Source organism: Fringilla coelebs, assembly GCF_963513975.1.
Source record: "Fringilla coelebs genome assembly, chromosome: 9".
NCBI classification, from domain to species: Eukaryota; Metazoa; Chordata; class Aves; order Passeriformes; family Fringillidae; genus Fringilla; species Fringilla coelebs.
Genome location: NC_140067.1, coordinates 1,016,092 through 1,035,304, shown reverse-complemented (window position 1 = coordinate 1,035,304; position 19,213 = coordinate 1,016,092). Strand labels below are relative to the sequence as shown.

The 19,213-nt window shown below is 48.5% G+C and overlaps 1 protein-coding gene across 6 annotated transcripts; it reads right to left on the bottom strand.

Annotated features, from left to right (window-relative positions):
- Nucleotides 1–2,359: 2,359 nt before the first annotated feature.
- On the bottom strand, nucleotides 2,360–18,299 carry SRSF11 (serine and arginine rich splicing factor 11). 6 transcript variants are annotated; one of them, XM_084211045.1, is made up of 13 exons: nucleotides 18,254–18,299; nucleotides 17,956–18,108; nucleotides 13,663–13,796; nucleotides 9,707–9,816; nucleotides 8,439–8,531; nucleotides 7,178–7,227; nucleotides 6,763–6,890; nucleotides 5,779–5,860; nucleotides 5,389–5,520; nucleotides 5,106–5,195; nucleotides 4,481–4,576; nucleotides 3,744–3,882; nucleotides 2,360–3,643 (listed from the first exon to the last, which is right to left on the bottom strand). In XM_084211045.1, exons 2-13 carry the CDS (start codon nucleotides 18,081–18,083, stop codon nucleotides 3,446–3,448), a joined length of 1,380 nt encoding a protein of 459 aa, XP_084067171.1. In that variant the 5' UTR covers nucleotides 18,084–18,108; nucleotides 18,254–18,299; the 3' UTR covers nucleotides 2,360–3,445. The 6 variants fall into 6 exon arrangements, with proteins under 6 accessions (XP_084067171.1, XP_084067172.1, XP_084067176.1 ...); XM_084211046.1 differs by having other exon boundaries at nucleotides 2,360–3,640; XM_084211050.1 differs by lacking the exons at nucleotides 13,663–13,796; nucleotides 17,956–18,108; nucleotides 18,254–18,299 and adding an exon at nucleotides 10,113–13,656.
- Between the last annotated feature and the right edge of the window lie 914 nt (nucleotides 18,300–19,213).

The window sequence follows — 19,213 nt, the reverse complement described above, 5'->3', positions numbered from 1 at the left end:
GGAAGGGTTGCAGGAAGCTGCTGCTAAGGCTCGTTCTGCCTTGGAACGTGGGCACAGCTTTGGGGCTGTCCTTGTTCTGGGTTATCCCCAGAAATCCTGGCTGCTCCTGCTCTCCCTGTGGAGCTGAGGGATGGGAATTCCCTGGATTGTTCCCCAGCTCCCAGGGCAGCTCCTGGGCTCCTGGAGCTGCTCTCAGTACTTTCCCTCCTCCTGGGATGTGTTTCCTGTCTGAACATTCCAGGTGAGGAGTTCTCACACATAGGGACACCTGAGCATTCCCGATGGGATGCACTGCAGGAATTCTTAGTCACAGGGACACTGGGCTGAGCCTGTGGATCCCAAGGGGCTGCCCGTGTTGAGATCCATGTTTATATCCATGTTTTCTCCACTAAAGCCTGTTTTTGTCACTGGGTTGTGTTGCATGGACACAGGGAATGTTTGTGGGCCCGGATGTGTCTCCAGGGTGTTCCCAGCCCCAGCCCAGGGCACAGGGTCCCTCCCCTGTCCCATGGCTCTGGGAAATTCCTTTTCCAAGCAGTATTGATCCAGCAGAGCCTCACCTCGGCTTTTCCTGTTTTCCTGGAGGCCAGGCCAGGTGTTCCAGGAGGGTTTGGTCCCTGGGAGTGAGCACAGATCCATGGATCGTTTCTGCAGCAGCTCCAGCTCATCCCTGTGGCCTGGGAATGTCAGGGGGACCAGGAGCACCCCTGGACGCCCCAGCTGGAGTCAGTGTCCAGGAGAGGAGGAGAAGGGAGCTGGACCAGGCTGGTGGGAATCATATCCTGCTGCTCCTGCCCAGGCTGGGGCTCCCCTCCCACCACTTCTTTTTTTCCGGAGGTTTTTTATGGCTCTTAAAAGACAACCAGGAATTTTGCTCAACCCAATTCCGACCTCACTGCGGAAGGATCCCGCGGGTTGTTTCTGAACCAAACTGTTCCTCTGGTCTTCCAAGCTCCTGCTCTGTCCCGTGGCAAAGGGAACACCCTGGATTTCCTCTCCGGAGCTGCTGTCCAGCCCCTGCACTCCCAGCACAGCAATTCCCCGTTCCTGCGTTGAGTCCGTTTGTCCCTCCCGGATGTGTTTGTGCTGGAATCCCCCCGGATTCCATTGATATTCCCAGCAGCCCTCTGTTATTTTCTGTCTCTGCTCCTGAGTTGTAATTCCAGCCAGGAGAACTGCGTTATTTAATCCGGATTAACCAATTCCTGTAATGCTGCAGTTTCACTTTTCTTTTCCTGACAGTTTGTAACTCCCATGGAAAACGAGTCACCTCTCTTGGTTTTCCTGTCGTCCGCTCCCTGGTTTCCCCTTCCCTTCACTCATAGTCACTTTGGGTTGTATCATTTGTTAGAATAAAGACCAAACTATGCTGTTGGATTTGGAAACTGCTCCACCTGTGCAATCCAGGCTTCCCTCTCCTTCCCGCCGGGCCTCGGCTGCGCTGTGGGAGCGGGACTGGAGGGGAGGGAAGAGCTCCTGCTGCTGCGTTCTGCAAGGGCATTTTCTTGGTCATTTTTTAAATAAAATCCTGCATTTTCATTACAGCCTCTTCTCGGCCTTCTCTGAATCCCAGGTTTTATGGGGAAAGGATGCAGGAGCAGTTCCCAGCCTCACCAGGAGCTGAGGGAGCAGGTTGGGAGCAGCTGCTCTGGAGAGAGGGGGGAAAAGGAGCCTGAAATTCACTGGACTCTCTTCAGTCCTTCCAGAGATTTCACCTCCTCCATCGGGGGAATGGAGAGCAAAGCCTGGATGGCCATAGAGGCTTTAGCCTTGCAGGAGGGTGGGGGCTTTGAGGGGAGTTTTGGTTTGCTATTTGGGGGTTTTGGGTTCTTCTGGGTTTTTTGTTTTTTTGAGGGAGGCCTGGGGGCTTTTTTGGAGGGGGAAGGAGGGGTTTGGAGGGATAAGTTTGGGGCTATTAAGTTTTTTAACTTAGCCTTACTCTCCTGCCCCTAGCATCAGCACCTGAGCTCAGGGAGGGATCAGGGCCTCCCTCTTTAGGTACAGAGCTGCTGATGGAAAATCTGTTTCTAAAGGGGCAGGAAAACTTCCCAGAAGGGCTCCAGCCACTGCCAGTTAAAACAAAGATTTTTTATAACTGTAGTTGTGGCCCTGAGGTTGCTCCAAGTGGTCTCTGCCAGGCAGGGTCTCCCCAGAGCTTCTCTAGCTTTTCATCCACCAGCACTCCCAGGTGCTCAGCAGTCCCATAAACCTCCACATTCCCATTTTAACCCATTTCCCCCCGCAAAAGTAAAATAATTCCTTCTTCACTGTAATGGAGATGGAACAGTTCCCTGTAAGGAATCAGCTCAAGTTTGGTGCACCCAGCAGTGGAAATAAAACCCAGGAGTTTTCTAGGAAGAGGAGTTGAAGTTTCAGGGTTTTATTATCAAAGTTTTGTAAAACATTTTCCGAAACTGTACATCGACATGGCACAGACTGTCGGCTACTTTTGTCTCTTTACCTGCACAAAAGTAAAAGCTCTGGAGCTGCTGGAACTAAGGAACAGCTTTGGGTAACTACTCTGCAAATACCATGGGATCACCGAGTGCGGGAGGGAGGGAACGGCCAGGACAGGAACACAAATTTATCCGCTTGTACAACTTGAGATCAAGTAAAAAGTACATTATCAATGGACTTGCTTTAAAAACAGACCAAGGTCATTTTAAAATGCACTCCCTGCTGCAGTGGGTGAGCTCCCGAGCCCCAGCCCTGGGTGAGGCTGCTCCCCCAACCCTCCCTCACTGGGCACAGCCAGGATTCCCCTTCCCGAGGTCAGACCATCCCAGCTCGCCCTGGGTGGAGCTGAACGGACACAGTGGAGAGAGAGCCCTCAGGAAGGTCAGGGCACAGAACCCTGGGCAAAGCCAACCAAAACCCACCGGAAACCAAACCCAACCAAGCCCAGCACATGGCTTAAAACCAGAACTAAAGCCAAGAGCACAAAGAGCTGGTGCGATCCAAGGCCGACTCCGGAGTGTCCGGGAGGCCCCTGGCAGCCCCTCGGCGGCTGCAGGACAGGAGGGCTGTGTCACACTCCCAGGGCATTCCCACAGGACAGGAGGGCTGTGTCACACTCCCAGGGCATTCCCACAGGACAGGAGGGCTGTGTCACACTCCCAGGGCATTCTCACAGGATGGGGGGGCTGTGCCACACTCCCCACACACCTGGGACACTGCCACACTGCTGGGCCCTGCTGGCTCAGCCCAGGACACTCCAGAGGGAGGGAAGCAGGGAGGGGAGGGGAGGCCCAGCCCGTGCTGCGGGAGGGACGTGCGGCCTGGCCCGGCCCCAGCTGGGCCCTGGAGCAGGGGATCCCTGTCTCAAGCTTTGGGTGTGAGTTAGTATCGGGATGGACAGACCATGGAGAGCTCGGAGCTGGATACATCTAGGTTGAGGATTAACAAGTACAGCATAAAGGATCACACTGGAGGGGCTGTGGGCGGCTCAGTCGCTCATGTCCATGTCCTCCTCGTGGTGGTCGTCCCCGTTCACCTTGGATTCCCTGCCCGGATCCCCGCTGCCCTTCTCGGCTCCGGGCTCCTTCCCTTTGGGGGAGGGAGCATCCGCCACCTTCTTCTCCTCCTTCTTCTCCTTCTCGCTGTCGTAGCCCTGTTCCTCCTCGTCGTAGTCCCTTGTGACCTGCTTTGCCAGGGAAAGGGACACGTTAGCACTTCCCTGTGGGCCGGGGCGGGGGGGATGTGGGGCAGGGCTGGGAGCGGCTCCAGGGCTTTTTGGAACATACTTTCACATCCTTGTCGCTCTCGGATTTCCGGTCTCGATCCTTCTCCTTATCTTTGCTCTTCTTTTTCTTGCTCGTTGACCGCTCCCTCTCGTCTCTGCTCCTCTCCTTGTCTTTATCCTTCTTCTTTTCCTTTTTATGCCTACGAGGATCAGCAGAAAGAGGATGAGGCCCTCCACCATCAACCCATTCCATGACTGGAACTGTGTCCAGAGCATTTCCCACAGCAAACCCAAAGGAAAATGGCAGAGGGCAAGTAGGGAACAGGCTCTGCTTCCAGGAAATACCCCAAATCCCAACCTCTTAGCTCTGGCTCAAGGACAACACCACAAAGCCAAGGCTGAGCAATGCTGTGGCAAACAGAACCATGGAATCTCCTGAGCTGAAGGGCCCCACAGGGATCGGGGAGTCCAAAACCTGGACACCAAGAACAGTGGTGCTCCAGTATTTTAGAGGAGTGCCTTGAGCTCCCCATCCTGGGACAGGATCACAGAACACCCAGGCCACCCAAAATCAGCTGATTCCTACTGTGCAGAGCCAAAGGGATTGGGAATTGGGGCATGTCCTACTCCTACCACCCCTGGAACCCCGACCCTTGGAGCTCCCAGCCAACCCCAGAGCAGCTCCACAGAAGCAGCAAAGACTCCTCCCCCCTAGAATCCCTGGGAGCCTCCCTGGAGGTCACAATTTGGGAATTTCCCTCCCAGACACCATTCTTCCAAGCCAAGTGTTTCCCTGACCTTCTGGGCGACGGGGACCGGGACATTTTCCGTTTGGGAGACCTGGGCTTTTTCGGGGACCGTGTCCCGCTCCGGCTCCGCCGGCGCCGCCGTTCTCTGCAGGGAGACACAGGAACTTTGGAAATCTCTGCTTATTCTTTTAAAGCTGCAAATGCATCCCTAATCCAACCCTAGCACTGCTCACAGGGGACTAAGGAGTTGTTAAAAATGCAAGCTAAATTTGGAAGTTTTTTTGAAAGAATGAAACACTTTTGCCTGGATTTAGTCCCTAAATCAGGAAGAGCTTGGCAGGGACCCTGGAGCATCAAACTCTGACAGAGAACAAGGAAAACTGTTCTAAACATAAAGAATTTATCTCAAACACTGCAGGAAAATGCAAGTATCTTACAGACACAGGTGGTAGAGGTGCTGCTGTGCCTGTACCAGATACATCCTCATCGGAATCACAATCCAATGGGATCCAGGCATAGTGTGGGCTGGAAGGAACCTCAAAGCCCAGCTCCTTCCATGGGCAGGGACACCTTCCACAGACCAACTGCTCTATCACAAGAACATTTGATTCTAATACTGAAGTGCACCAAAATCCTGCTGGGCACAGAGAGCAAGGAAAATCCCATTTCTGTACCTGCTTGTGCTTCTGGATCTTCTGGTTGTGCTGTAGCTTTTGGGGGGAGTTTTAGAACGTTTCTTTTCTTTCTCTTCCTTCTTTTTATCCCTTTTAGTAGAAAAGAGATTAAGTTTAAGTCACTTTCAAGCATCACTTCCTAATCTGCTGTATAAGGAAAGGGATGCAGAGCTGGGAGGGGCAGGGGTGGCTCCCCAGGTTGAGCCCCCCCAGGTGCTCCAGAAGCTCCAGCACAGGGCCCAATCCCCGCTCTGCTCAGGACTGGAGTCCGAGGAGTCATTACCTGGTTTTGGATGTGCTCCGAGACCTCCTGCTCCTCTCTCTGGAATGAGATCTCCTTCTCCTTGGACTTTTGGATCGCCTCCTGCTTCTGGATTTGGAATGAGACCTCCTCCTTGACCTGCTCCTGGAGCGTCTGCCAGGGACACACCAACATGGAGTCACAGGAGGGACACCCTGGGACTGCTCCCAACCCAGCTGCTCAGGGCAAGGAAACCCCCACACCCAACCCAAGCCTCCATCCACAGTTCAGCCTGGCCTGCACAGGAGCTCTGCACCCTGAAATTGCAATAAATCTTTGGATCCCTAAATCAAGCCCAAGGCTCTCCCCAAGAATGATTTCTGCAGGAATTGTTCCAGCTGTGGGAGGGTTTCTAAGGAATTGCTCAGTCACCTGTGTCTGGATGAGGAAGGTGTCCTCCTCCTCCTCGAGCGCGACCTCGACCTCGAATGTCTTCGTTTTTCATCTTTTTTGTCTGAAAAAGTACAATAAAACCAATGCTTTGTTTTAATATTCAAGGGAAAGGACCTGGAGCTTCAAGAAATTGATATAAATCAATCTGATCTTGCCATTTGAAATGAAGGCTCATCTGTAATTTTCTTCACAAGAAGACAAAGAGAACCAACAGGGAATGGGGACACGTTTGTGACACAAAATAAGGTTTATGCAAAACTGGAGAAGTCAAAATTCAGAAAAAATCTTAAGTTAGTGAAAAGCTGATGGCTGCAGGGCAATGGAAAATCCTGTGAAAATCCCAGAATCTGCCATTTCCTGAGGGGCTGGAGAACCTGTCAAATGACTGTTTTGAATTTCCCACAAAAAAAGCCTCAAGCTAAGCAAGAACAGGAGCTCTGTTCTTTCCCAGAAATTATCAGGAGGCTGCAGAACTGATGAATATTCTGTATTTTCAGTGTTCAAGTTTTTGCTTCTCAGATTTGGTGGCTCTGACAATTGTGAGAGAGCTGCTGGAGCTTGTTCTAAAATCAAACCTGCTAAAAAAGCTCCAAAAAAGAGAATTATGTACAAACCTGCCCAGATTAGGAATGAAGATAAAGGAAAGCATCCCTGAGAAACATCACCAGGGTGCCAAGTGGTGAGGCCAAAAAATCCATGTTCCCTTGGAATTTGAGACAGCAGCAAGAACTTCCCTCAGAGAAGCCTGGGTGTTTTACAGCCTTCAAATCAGTGAATTTTGGGAAAAATCAATGGATTCATTCCAGCCCATTTCTGCATCCACTGCAGGATGATTAAAACCTAGTAAGTGAGTTCCCCACAGAGCAGAGGCATGAAGGCAGGGCTCTGCAGAGCATCAGTTTGGATCAGGCGCTGTGTCCAAGCCCGTGCTGGCTGCCATGGCTCCTTCCAGGCTGGAATTACCTGGCTCTATAGCAGCAGAAATTAAGGACTGTGCTTCTCGGACTCTCTTCATGGCCTCTTCTATTTCTTTACTGGAGGTATCTGATTTCAGACTGGGGGACACGAGACCTGCAGCCACGTGGTTCAACCTGGGCAACACAGAATTCCAAAACTCAGCACTCAGGAACCCAAGGGACACAGGTCTGCACTGTCAGACTCAGTTCACAGGGGCAGGGAATCCCGGAATGGTTTTGGGTTGGGGACATCAAGCCCATCTCATCCCACCCCCTGCCATGGGCAGGGAACCTTCCCTAGCCCAGGGGGCTCCAAGGCCCTTCCAGCTCCAGCAGGACAGGGACTGGGCACTGAATCCCCATGGAATTCCCATGGAATCCCCCAGCATGCAGTACAAGGGTTTGGGAACACTGGTGCTTACTTTGGATCCACTGTGCTCATCAGTTTTAGGAGCTGATCTGCTGCAAGAGACTGTGAGGGAAAAACAAAGTTAGAAGCAGGCTGGGAGATGTGAGAGCTCCAGAGAACCTTCCTTGGAATGTCCCCTGGAAGTTTTCCCAGCTGGAAAACCAGAGCACAACACCCCCAGCAAAGAGGAAAGGCCACACTGGGCTGCTGTGACTGGGAGGGTGTGAACACCCCACCCTGGGGCTCTGGGGATTTATTTTCCACAGCAGCCAAAGCCAGCCCTGTCTGGGCAGGATCAGGGATAAAACCACAAATGGATAAAAATACCAGCAGATAAAAATACACTGCTGGGGTGTGTTGTATCTGTCCTTATGTACCAGTAACTTTTTGTGCACAGGTTATTTCTGTCACTGCAAGAGAACAGAACCCTCTCTAAGCTGTCTGGCAACTGAAGACCTCAATGCCAACTGTAAACATTTAAATATTTAATGAAAAATGTATTTTACAGCTCTTAGGATAATCCAGCTATCATGATCAGTGACTTCCTGCACCAATGGGATATTAAGAAAAAAATGTTTAATCCTCGCTCATTTTTTTAATAATGAACCCCAACTTTAATTTTTTAAATGTTTGTTACAATCTGATGGTTTAATGTACAAAAATCCTCCATCACCTCAAATTTACATTTTTCTAATTTGCCTTTAAAATTTTTTTTCATTTGTTATTTAATTTTCACCATCATTTGCTTGTTCTTCCACGTGGGAATACATAAAAAATTTAAGTGATGGCATTAGCAACGCATTAAATTATTACTGCTTCTTGTTGCTGTAAAGGAGTATTTTGTTCTTATCTCTTAAATATTTTATCTATATAGATATGACCAATATATTTATACTGATATATTTTTATTTATATAAATATACTCAATATTCTAGTACTTAAAAGCCTTTTTTGTTCAGCTGTCACAACCTAATGAAGTTTCCTCACATTTTTGACACCTACAAAATTAAAAAGTCAAACCACTTGTTACTTGAAGAACAAGGCAGGTTCCTGGCCTGATAATGACACATATTTGAAATATTTCATTGCTATTCCCAAATTATTCCTTGGCCCCTTCCAACATTTAATTTAATATCCAAGCAGGTATTTTGCATTCCAAGCAGAAGCCAATCCCTGGAGTCTCCAGGCAGTGGCTGGGAAGTGATACAAATGAAAACCACTCTCAGAGCAGGAAAGAGGGGGGAAATAAAGGAGATTTTGGAATGAGAACGTACCTGGGAGTTCAGGTTTGCTCCAGGAAGCCCAAGAGCAGCAAGGGCAGGGTCGAGAGCAGGAGCTCCTAGAGCAGCTAAAGGGACAGCACCAATCTGTGGCAGAGACAGCAGTTAGGGCACAGGCAGTGACAAAAATCAGTCAGGCAGATCACTGGGCAGAGGAAATAAAGGAGTAAAGCATTCCAGCAAATTGAAGGGATAGTTGGAAAATGAAGTTATTTTTCAGTGCTAAAATGGAAATTCATTCTGAGTTTTTGAGGCCATTGCCCCATTTCTAATACATTTTAGGGTTGAGAGGGAACGGTTTATGCTGAAAGACAATTTAACAATATTGCATCCCTGCAAATGTCTCCAGTTTGGTTAAAAAGCTCCTGGGAGAGCAGAAGGCTCCCTAAAGCAGCTCATTTTGGGCCATTTCAAATGAGATGATTGAGACAGACACCCAAAGCCAACACACACTGCCAAGATGTGCTGAACTGGGCAGCCTTTCCCCCAAAATGGATGTGTTGAACACACCCCACCAGAGGGGCTGGGAGCAGCCTGGGCTCCAGAGACACAGCTGCAGTTCAGGCAGCTCAACAACCATTTCCAGGATTCACATGCACAGGTTTTTTAGTGAATGAAGTATTTTGGGTTGTATTTGGTTCTCCCAACCCCTTCCCTGGGTTTCAAAGGTTAAATTTAGGCTCTTCCTTCCTGAGCAGCTCCATGGCCAGGGGGTCCTTCAGCTAAGCAGGAGCTGGGTAGGGTTTGAGAGGTGCAGAATTAACGAGGCTTTATTATGATTAATTTGCCTCCTGCACTTTGATTCTGTGCCCTGTTAAGAGCTGAGCTGTGACTCCAGCTTCTCTCACAATGTGCAATTCTCAGTGCTCCTCTTCCACATGAATTCCTGTGGGTTCACACAACCAGGCTCCAATTTTCCCCGCAGCTGGAGGATTAATGAAGGGAATCTCACAGTGTGGCAGCTCCTTGGACTTGAGGAATTTAAAATCTGTGAGACCTCTACTGCTTGTCACATCTGTAAAGTACAGCGGGTGAGAAGGGTGGGAGGCACAAACAGGGCCCTGAGAAACCAGGAAATAGGGAAATAAGCATATTCCATCTAACAACTTGTCACTGTCGTGCCCCAGTGACATCAGAGCTGTCCCAATCCACCAGGGTCGACTGACCACTCTAGGAATTGGAATCAACACATCAGTCCTGAAAGAAAGAGCAGGAATGAAGTGGGAATGCAGCAGAAGACACCCAGGGGTTCCCCAGCCTACCTGAGAGAGAGGGTTGGGAGTGGGCAGCAGGCCACCCCCGGGCAGCAGCCCTGCCACGGCATTAGCTGGTGCCAAGAGAGACAAAGCCTTAGTCTCATCAGGAATGACTCCTGCAGGGAAACAGCCTGGCATTAGAGTGCATCCCAGCCCAGAGGCACCAAATACACAAATACACCCAGCAAAGTCTCCCTGATACACCACCTGAGTTTGTTGAAAGTACTTATGTTGGCTAAAATACAAAGCTTGATGGCTATTAATATTTAGCATTAACTTTTTTTGTCAGAATGCAACTTCAATGGGTGACAATTTGACTGTTCCTTTTTCTCTACAAAAGGTTAAGTTTCTAGAGCAAAAAAATAGCACAATACACACTACTTTGTTGTTAACACTGCCAAGGTTTCATCACCTGTACTCGATTTTTAAGTCATGAACCAAACGTAAGCAAGCACAGTCGGTTCTCCAGGGGTGAGAGTGCTCTCAACTTTCAAAAGCTGTTTTATGAACAACGACTCGTGTCGGCTGCTTCACTACAAAGCACACAGAAAAATCAAGATACACAAGACAAAAAAAGTTGGATTTAGGGGTTAATAATATGGTACAGTTCACTATGTTTTCTTTTACACCTACCATACAAATTTTGGCAAACTTAAAGAGAAGGGATGGGTGTTTTGGGTAGGGCTTTTGCTGACGTGTCACATGGAATGCGGTCCCTGCGGCTCTCCGGGAATGCTGGGGGTGTGTCTGTGGCTGGGATACACACAGGGATGCTGGCACATTCCTTACCTGTGCAGTAAAATGCTTTTGTTCCAATATGTGCCAGCTTAGAGCACCAGCAGTGCTGCTGCCACCTGCCGTGGCACAGGGGACTCGTGGCCCAAAGTCTTGCAGCCAGCCAAGCCCAGGGGTTATTGCACTGCCTGCGCTGCACATGGAGTGCTCAGGGCCCTACTAGCAAACACTTGTGGAGGGAGTTTTACTCTATCCAACAGCAAAAGCCCTATACAGATGGATTAATTTGTTAATGTGCCCAAGCCCCCAAAATGAGAGTTCAATAAAACAATTTTACTATATAGTTGCAAATACCAGTAGTGTTTCTGTAATACATATTAAGAAACTGCATCTCATCATAAAACATACAATATGTACAGGGCACTTAAGAGAAACTGGATAAGCTGCAGAAGAAAACTGTTGGGTGGTATTTTCAGCAGGGCCTGGTATATAGTTCAGGCTGAACCAGGGAAAAGAACTGTAAAACACAACAACAAAAAAGAAAAACCACTGTTAAATAAAGGTAATGGTTCCTCCCACCTATACTGAGAAGTGCCGATAATCTACACAAACGTACAATACACAGCACTGATATCTGGCTCGTGGCACTGAGCTGGCAGCACTTTAGATACCCAAAGTTATGGAGGGACAGGGAAAAAGGTCATGGAGGCAAAGGGCAGGAATGCATAAATATATCAACATACCTACAGAGAGATTACGGGGTCATTTGGCATGCAAAATTATGTCTCAAGAGGATATTTATCAATTACAGCTAAACATTTCAAATTAGTGCAACTACAACATTTCTGGCATCTAAATACAAATCCTCAGACTTAGCTCGAGACACCTCACAGAAGATCTGCATCCATTAAAAAAAATTCATGCATCTGATCCTCTAATTGTTTCTTTAAAAAGTATTTAAATAAACTACAATTTAAAAAAAAGCAATGAGGCCCCTCACCAGTTAATTTTCATGCTTCAAGAGCTTTTTTTACTGCTGCTTTGTTAGAACCATGAAATACTGCATGAATGTGTAGAAATGAAAGAAAAAGAAACAGACAAAAGAAACAAACATTAACCAAAGAACCTAAACACCCCCCCCAGCCATCTTTAACCTTAAGAGTTCCTTCCAAATCCAGGAATTAGCCCAGAGAAAATGACAAATACTAAACCTTACCGTAGCCTTTGTGTATAGTTCTATAACACAAAGCAACAGCCAACACCAAAGTGTCTGTGTGAGCTAAAACTTGGGACAGGGGGGGAATTATTGCACTAAACAGATAATAAACATTTGCTTTAGTGACAGGCAATAATCACACAGGTTCATTAGCACAGCAGAAATCAGAGAGGAGGGCCCCACTCAGCACAGGCCTGGCTTTAAGCACATCAGCAGTGGCACTGTGGGCTGGGGAAACGCTGCTCCTGGTTGAACTGGGACCCTGGCAGGCTGAATTTTGGGGGAGAACTGTACTCCAGCACAGGGACAGAAGTATGGGATTATCAACCCAGGGGCAATACTTTATTGGCTGAGTATCTCTCTTGTGATGTGCCAAGGCCATTACATTCTGAACTGTCAGACAACACAAGGTACAGCCCAGGAGTGACTCCTTAACAGGCCCAGGAAAATATTCTCCTTTAGTAATTGGATTTTCTGAAGCCCAGCTGCTGGGCAGGTTTCTCTGTGTGCCAGGTTTATCCACAGTGGACAAAGTGAGACTGACAAAGAGAAAAGTGGGTTTATCCTTGTAGGAAGAATTAAACACTGGCATTATTCCCATGGGCCTTGGAGAATATTCCAGTACAATGTCACTGGACTGGTGCTGTGTTTAACACCCACACAGGGAGAAGAAGCCTCTCAGCTCTGCTGTTCTCCAGCAGTGGCAGCAGGAGCAGTAACTCCATTGCAGAAGGGCCCTCAGGAAGCAGCAGGGCTCAGTCAGAGGCCACACTGCACATTCCTACACTCCAGGAATTAGGCTGGACATCTTTTAGGTTTAAGTTTCATATCTTTTAAGCTTAAGGAACACAAAGATAAGATAAGGTAAGACAGCTCCCCAGGCCTCAAGAGACAGCTCCAGCATGACAGATTAAGATTACAGGTGTGACCCCAGGCCGTGTACCCAACTTAGCACTGTAGTATGACTTAATCTGCAAGATTTTATTCAATTCAACCTTTCCCAGAAGTAAATCAAGAAATGCACAAGTACAATGGAAATCAGTTACTTCTAAAGCAAGTCTAGAAGAGTTTAATAAGACTTCTGTAAGAAGAGGTGTCTTCTCAGCACTTTGCTTTTAAGGTAAGTTCCAAAAACCCTGCTCATTGCCTTTCAAATTACTGTAACACCCTAAAATGTAAAAATAAAAAGAAGAAGAGAAAATGTAGTTAACAAGTGGTTACACCAGGAAAACACTTGGGGACTTGAGTGCTTGCTGGCCTTTAGTTAATGGCTAGAATCCCCTGTAGCTGCAGAGGACCCACTGTTTTTCAGTCATCTGGAAGGGCTTTGCATTTGCCTTCTCCACTACAAAAATCACACACACAAATAACAGAGAGAAGAGTTTATTATTTAGTGAAATTCTATTAAATATATCAAGGATGAACAAGAAAACTTGGAATTAAAAAACTAGGACCAGTGCCCATGTGGCACCTCTTGGAAGTTGTCACTTTTGAATTAAACCGTAATTATTCAAACCCTTGGTATACTGGACTCCAGAAGGAGAGTGAGGGCCTTTTTTTGGAGATGTTCCCAAATAAATGCAGTGGCAGCATAGCCCAAAGGAATGTTAATTCCTCTCCCATGCACTCTCAGGGAGGGAGAAACCATTCTCATGAAGAGAGTGAAAGTAGCAAGCAATTATTAAGGTAAAATTTCCTTAAAATAAGGACCTGCATTACAATCTGTTTGGCAAAATGTCTCATTGAGACTGACACAGAGCAAAATTGGCAAAGAATTCTGCCTAAAACGTTCTTATTCTACACTTCAAGACACACAAAACTTTCCACTTCGATTTGGTGTCACTATGGAAACAAACTGCCCAAATGCAGGGGCCAAAGGCAATATACCAAGGGTTTCAGAATGGCAATCTCTGACGTGTTTGACATAGGACTACTGTTAAATTCTGAGCACTAGACAGGAACCAACCACCACCCAAGGGTGGCCCCATAGAACACCAAACAAGTTACAAACCTTCAGCATAGGGAACGACTATGAGGGCTCTGTCAACGAACACAGTGTTTGTCAGGTGCTGGGCCACCACGGCCGAGTCGGGGTCGTGGAACTTTACAAAGCACACGCGTGACGACACCGGCAAGGGGGAGTCACTGCAAGAGACAGAGGCAGCACTCAGGGACAGCAGGACAGTGCCAACCAACCCCAAACCACACCAGGTGTTCTCCCCCCTCGCTTGGAGCTGCTATGAGCTCTGCTATGCACGATAAATCCATGAGCGGCCACCTAAATGCAAATTCCACCCTGGGTGGGAAGAAAATTTCCCTGAAAAGAGGAAAAGTGACCAATTTTGTCTCAGTTAAACCCTGAGGTTTCACACTCGCTGCTTTAGATGACTGATTAAGGTAAATTGTGAAATGAAGAGGGTGATGATTAAAGGATCCTTGTGACTCAGGCCCAGGGCGTGTAGGGGCAGGGCATGAGGTGAAGGCTTTGACCTGACAGAGGGCAGGGAGGGATGGGATATTGGGAAGGAATCCCTGGCTGGGAGGGTGGGCAGGCTCTGGAATAGAATGCCCAGAGCAGCTGTGGCTGCCCCTGGATCCCTGCAGTGTCCAAGGCCAGGTTGGAGCAGCCTGGGACAGTGGGAGGTGTCCCTGCCCATGGGTGGAACTGGATGAGCTCTAAGGTTGCTCCCAACCCAAACCAGTCTGGGATTCTGTTTCATCCATCAACCCAATTCCACCCCACCTTCTAGACTAAACTTCACTGTGCTCCCACATCCCAAGAAATGCCCAGTGCTCAGCTCCTGCCTGTTTTCAGCAGGGAATAACACAAGGAAATGTAAGGAGCTCAGGCAGGAAGAAAAGCTGAGCACACTAGAACAGACCTCCCTCCAAGGTAGGCCTGTGCCTGTTCCAGCTCAGAACAAGTGTCTGTCAACCTACAAACCCAAAACTGAGAAGTTTTTGAGCCACTTCGAAGAAAAACCAACCCAAAAATATCTACTTCCTGTAATAGGAAAGAATGGTAGAAGTTACTGTAACTTCCCTAAAACCAAACCAAACTGAAAAACCAGCTGCAGACAATCCAGGCAAGGTCCAGGATGGGTTTTAAGAGCTCCCCTGTCCTCAAAGTGGGGCAGATTTTGCTGTAATTGGATGTACAAAGTGAAAGACAGGAAGGAAAATTCTTCTGCAGACAGAACTGTGGGACAGAGGAGTTAACAGCTGCCTCCAGAAGGCCCAGGCAGGGAGTGGAAGCAGCAGCAAATCCTAAACCCCTTGTTACTACGCCAGGCCAGAGGTCCAGATCAGCCTGGGGAGCTCTGAAAACATCACTGATCCTGACAAAAAGCTGCTTTTCCTACTTGGATTCCCAGCCCAACTCCAAAACATCCGACTTCAAAGGCATCCCAGCTCCAGAGCAGTTTGATCTGGGCTGCTGAGGCTGATCAAGCCTCTCAGCACTGGGGGTTGTCAGAATTCAGGGAACAGCTCCGACAGCAGCAGACAGATCCAGGGTCTATTTTGGGCACTGCAAATGCCAAAAGCTCCCTCACCTTCAGCCCCACTGGGCCAAACACACACAACTGCCCCCAGTGTCTGTCAGACCACACTTCAATAACCTTACATTTCACCTGGTGTGGAAAACTAAATTGGAGCCAGCACATTGCAGCTTCTGAAACATTAAAATTAGAAACAGCCACTTGCTCCCACAGCCTGCAGACTGAATAAATTGGGAAATAACTGCAGTGATAAATGAGGAAAAAAAATTGCATCTGTTGGCTCTTTTGTGCCCAGAAATCCATAGCAGCTTGCCAAAAAGGTGCCTTTTCTAGCCCATAAGTAATAATTAATAATAAGAAATAACAGGAAATAAAAAAATAATCATAACATAAACCCAAAGAAGCATTAGTAGAAGGCGTTTAACAAAATCACAGTAAAATGGTAAAGGAAAGTAAATCAAGGGTTGATGGCAGAGCTGAAGGAGTTCCTAATCTAAATTGTATAAAAAATACACAATTCATTATAGAGATGGAGCCCAGTATTTTGAGGCATTTTTAAAATGCCAGATAACAAAGGAATGTGAACCAGAGCAGATCCTATTGACTCTTCAGCAGATCCTGTTTACAGCCAGGAGTGCCTCTGGGAATGCTTTGGGGTAGCTGAGCTTTCTTCCAAAATAATGAACCTAAAATAACAACTGAAAATGTGTTAAGCAACGCTTCTGCAGCCTGACATTTAATTTACATCTGTGTATTGCACTTTTAAAAATGGTATTTCCACTCACTCTCAAATCCAAGATGGGTGAAATTCAGCAAGAACTGGATGTTCTCAACAGCTCCCAAAAAAAGCCACCATCCATCATTATTCTAATTCACCCAAGGCTGAAGCATTCAGGAACTGTCTCTCAGCCATTAGAATGCTGGGACACACAAGGATTTCCTGGGGCTGCAATACAGGAAACTCAGAAATCCACTCCCTCCACTTTCCAGTCTGGATGGAGTTTTATGGAATATAATAAAGATGAGAACCAGGCAATGGAGTCAGGGAAAAGCAGGAAGAGGAAAACTGGAAGAAGTGCCAAAGCTGGTTGTGCATTAAAGATGCAGCTGAGGTGTACAATAAATGGGAAACAGGGGATTAAATAAACTGGGAAAAAGGGTGGATTAGAGGAGAGTAGGAAAAATAGGAATTGAGAGAAGCTCAGGAAGCTACACATGATCTGGAAGTGCAGGAGAATAAGGAAGTTCTACAGCAGAGTCAGAGTGACACAGATCAAACAAAGAGGTGGAGCAAAGGAAATGGGATTGGCTCCTCAAATACTACAGGCAAGGGACAAATCCCAGCAGGATACCAAAAGGAATCCACATTATGGGGAGAATTCACAAATTATGATTTATATCCCACATCCCTCCAAGAATGGATGGGCACCACAGGAAGGGAGAAGTCAGGAGCTGGAATCTGAGGGAGAAAGAGCAGAAAAAGAATGTGGCACTACCAGAAAATGTCCCTTTCTTTGAGGGGAAGGGGATGGGGGCCCTGAAGTCACCCAGAGCAGATTCCCATCAGCCCAGGGAAAAGCTCCTGGGGGTCAGCTCCTCACACAAGGGAAAGGACACCAAGGCACTGCAGCAATCCCTGCACAGATGAGTTAATGTGTACCTAAAGCTACAAAGTTTCAGAGACACCAACCACCTCCAACAACCGCCCTGAAAAACAAGACAAAGTGCTCAAACACAAGGCAGGCCAGGAAAGGACTGCACCTGCCACAGGTGAGCTCCTGCCATGCCAGGTATCCCAGCTGGGAACAAGGAAACTCCCTCTGGAACTCTCTGGTTTCTGTTAACAGGGATGGAAGCCTCAATGAGGAAAAACAAATGTCCTGCTATACTTTTCCTGCCTAAAATAATAAACCCAAGTAATTTTGGGTATTACAAATAATTGATTGTTTGATTAATCTTCAACGTGGCACAAAGAAACCCTTTAATTTATATGATGAATATGTAAAACACCAACATGTAATGACACCAGGCTCTGTAAATCAATCAAACTGAAACCATCAGCACTGCTAACACCCAGGTTTTATATGGAATCAGAAAGGATTCTGAAAGCTCCATTTATGTTCATTAGAACTTAATTGCAAGACATAAAAACTGTCTTTTTTTTTTTGTTTGTTGCTATTTGTAAATTGCAGGGATACCTGAAACTTTCTTTTCAGTTACATACACGCTTGAAATGTGCACTATTTGTTTTAATTCCTTGCAAGATGTGCAATTGACAAACGCGTATTTGTCTGTCAACGGTTTCCTTTCTGCTCAGCACAGATTTGTTTGCAAGGAACACAAATATTAGAAGTGTATTTTTTGTACATTAGGGGTAAGCTGCTCTTCTAGCAAAAAATTCTTTGCACCAAACGCATTTATCTACATCTAGAAGTTTTAGTGCTGTGGCGGTGACGCAGACAGCACAGACCCAGCGGGCACAACCCCGGACAAACAACTCCTGGAGACAAACGTGGATTTCACCGGAGCCGCACGTGTCGCTCCACGCCCCGCACTAATCCCCGCAGTCCCGTGACCGAGCCGATCCTGCGGGGCACAGCGGCTCCGGGGGTGCGCAGCGAGAGCCGCCCCCGCAGCCCCGCAGCCCCGGCCGGGCGGGATCCCCGGGAGCGGGGGCGGCCCGGGCCGGGAGCCGCCGGGGGGGCGGGCGGGAGGCGGCGCCGGGCCGCGGGCAGGGCGCGGGGGAAGGGGGGGGGGGGAGGACGGAGAGGGAGGCGGCGAGGCCGGGCCGGGCCCGCACTCACTCGGGGGGGAAGAGGCGCAGCTCCTCGATCTTGCCCAGGAAGCCGAAGAGGGTCCGCATCTGCTCCGAGCTGGCGCTGGGCGAGACGTTGGTGACCTGGATCACGTCGGTGCCGCTGCTAGAGGCCATCGCGCCGCCGCCCGCTCCGCCGGTGCTGCAGCAGACACACAGCGGGGGCGCGGAGCGGGTGAGGCGCGGGCGGGGCGCCGCGGTTCGCCGCCCCCGGCCCGGTTCGCTCCCCCCGGCCCCGCCGCCCCCGGCCCGGCCCGGCCCCGCCGGCCCCGCGCGCGCCGCCTCACCAGCCTGCCCGGGCCGCAGTATCCCACGGTGCACCGCGCCGCGCCTGCGCGCGCGCCCACGGCGCGCGGCCCCGCGCATGCGCCGCGCCGCCCGACGCGCACGGAAGAGAGGGACGCCCGCGCGCGGGGGCGGCGCGTGCGCGGAGGGGGCGCGCTCAGCCCCCCCCACCCCCTCACGGGCCCGCGCGCGGGAAAGCGGAGGGGGCTCTGAGGGGCCGCTCCGGCCTCCTCGTCATTTCACAGCGCAAACTCTCACAAACACACTGTCCCAATGGTGCCCAGGATTCTGGCTTTTCTGTTTTTCTATATTTGTGATCCTGCAGTTCTTTAGTGTATAACTCCAAACTCCATATACGATGCTAGTTCACATTTTGATCAGATACAATTCCTCTCCAGGCCGGGGAATCAAGGACTCCTTGCTGTCTCAGGGCCCAGAAATGTAAACAAAAGTGAGTTTTGGGGAAAGCAAACTTGGGGTGAATGACTTCATTACCTGAAGCTGTAATTGGAACATTAACCCTAAATATGCAAATAGACCAAACTTATAATTTGTGACCCATCATCCATTTTGGGCAGACAAGTCCCTGTTGGGCTTTGTCTGCCTGAAATGTACCTGAAGGCCTTTTAATAAATATACTTGCTTTTTACTCCCTTACCTCTCTGTTTTTAGGTAGTCCCAGAAAATGTATCACAAGCAGTACAATGTTGGGGTGGAATTTCTCATTAGAGAGGGGAAAAAAATGTATTTGCAGTTTACATAGTACAAATCATGCTATTTCCTGATGGGTTTGTTGCTTTATGTTAGTGTTTCCCCATAAATGTTCCTCAATGTAAATAAAACAAGCCTTCTTTATTAATCCAGCTGAAATTCTACCACATCTGATCATAAAGTAGGAGATGCTCACTGTCCTCCCTTAGCAGATTTCACATTTACACTTATGAAATATCACAGATGCCGTA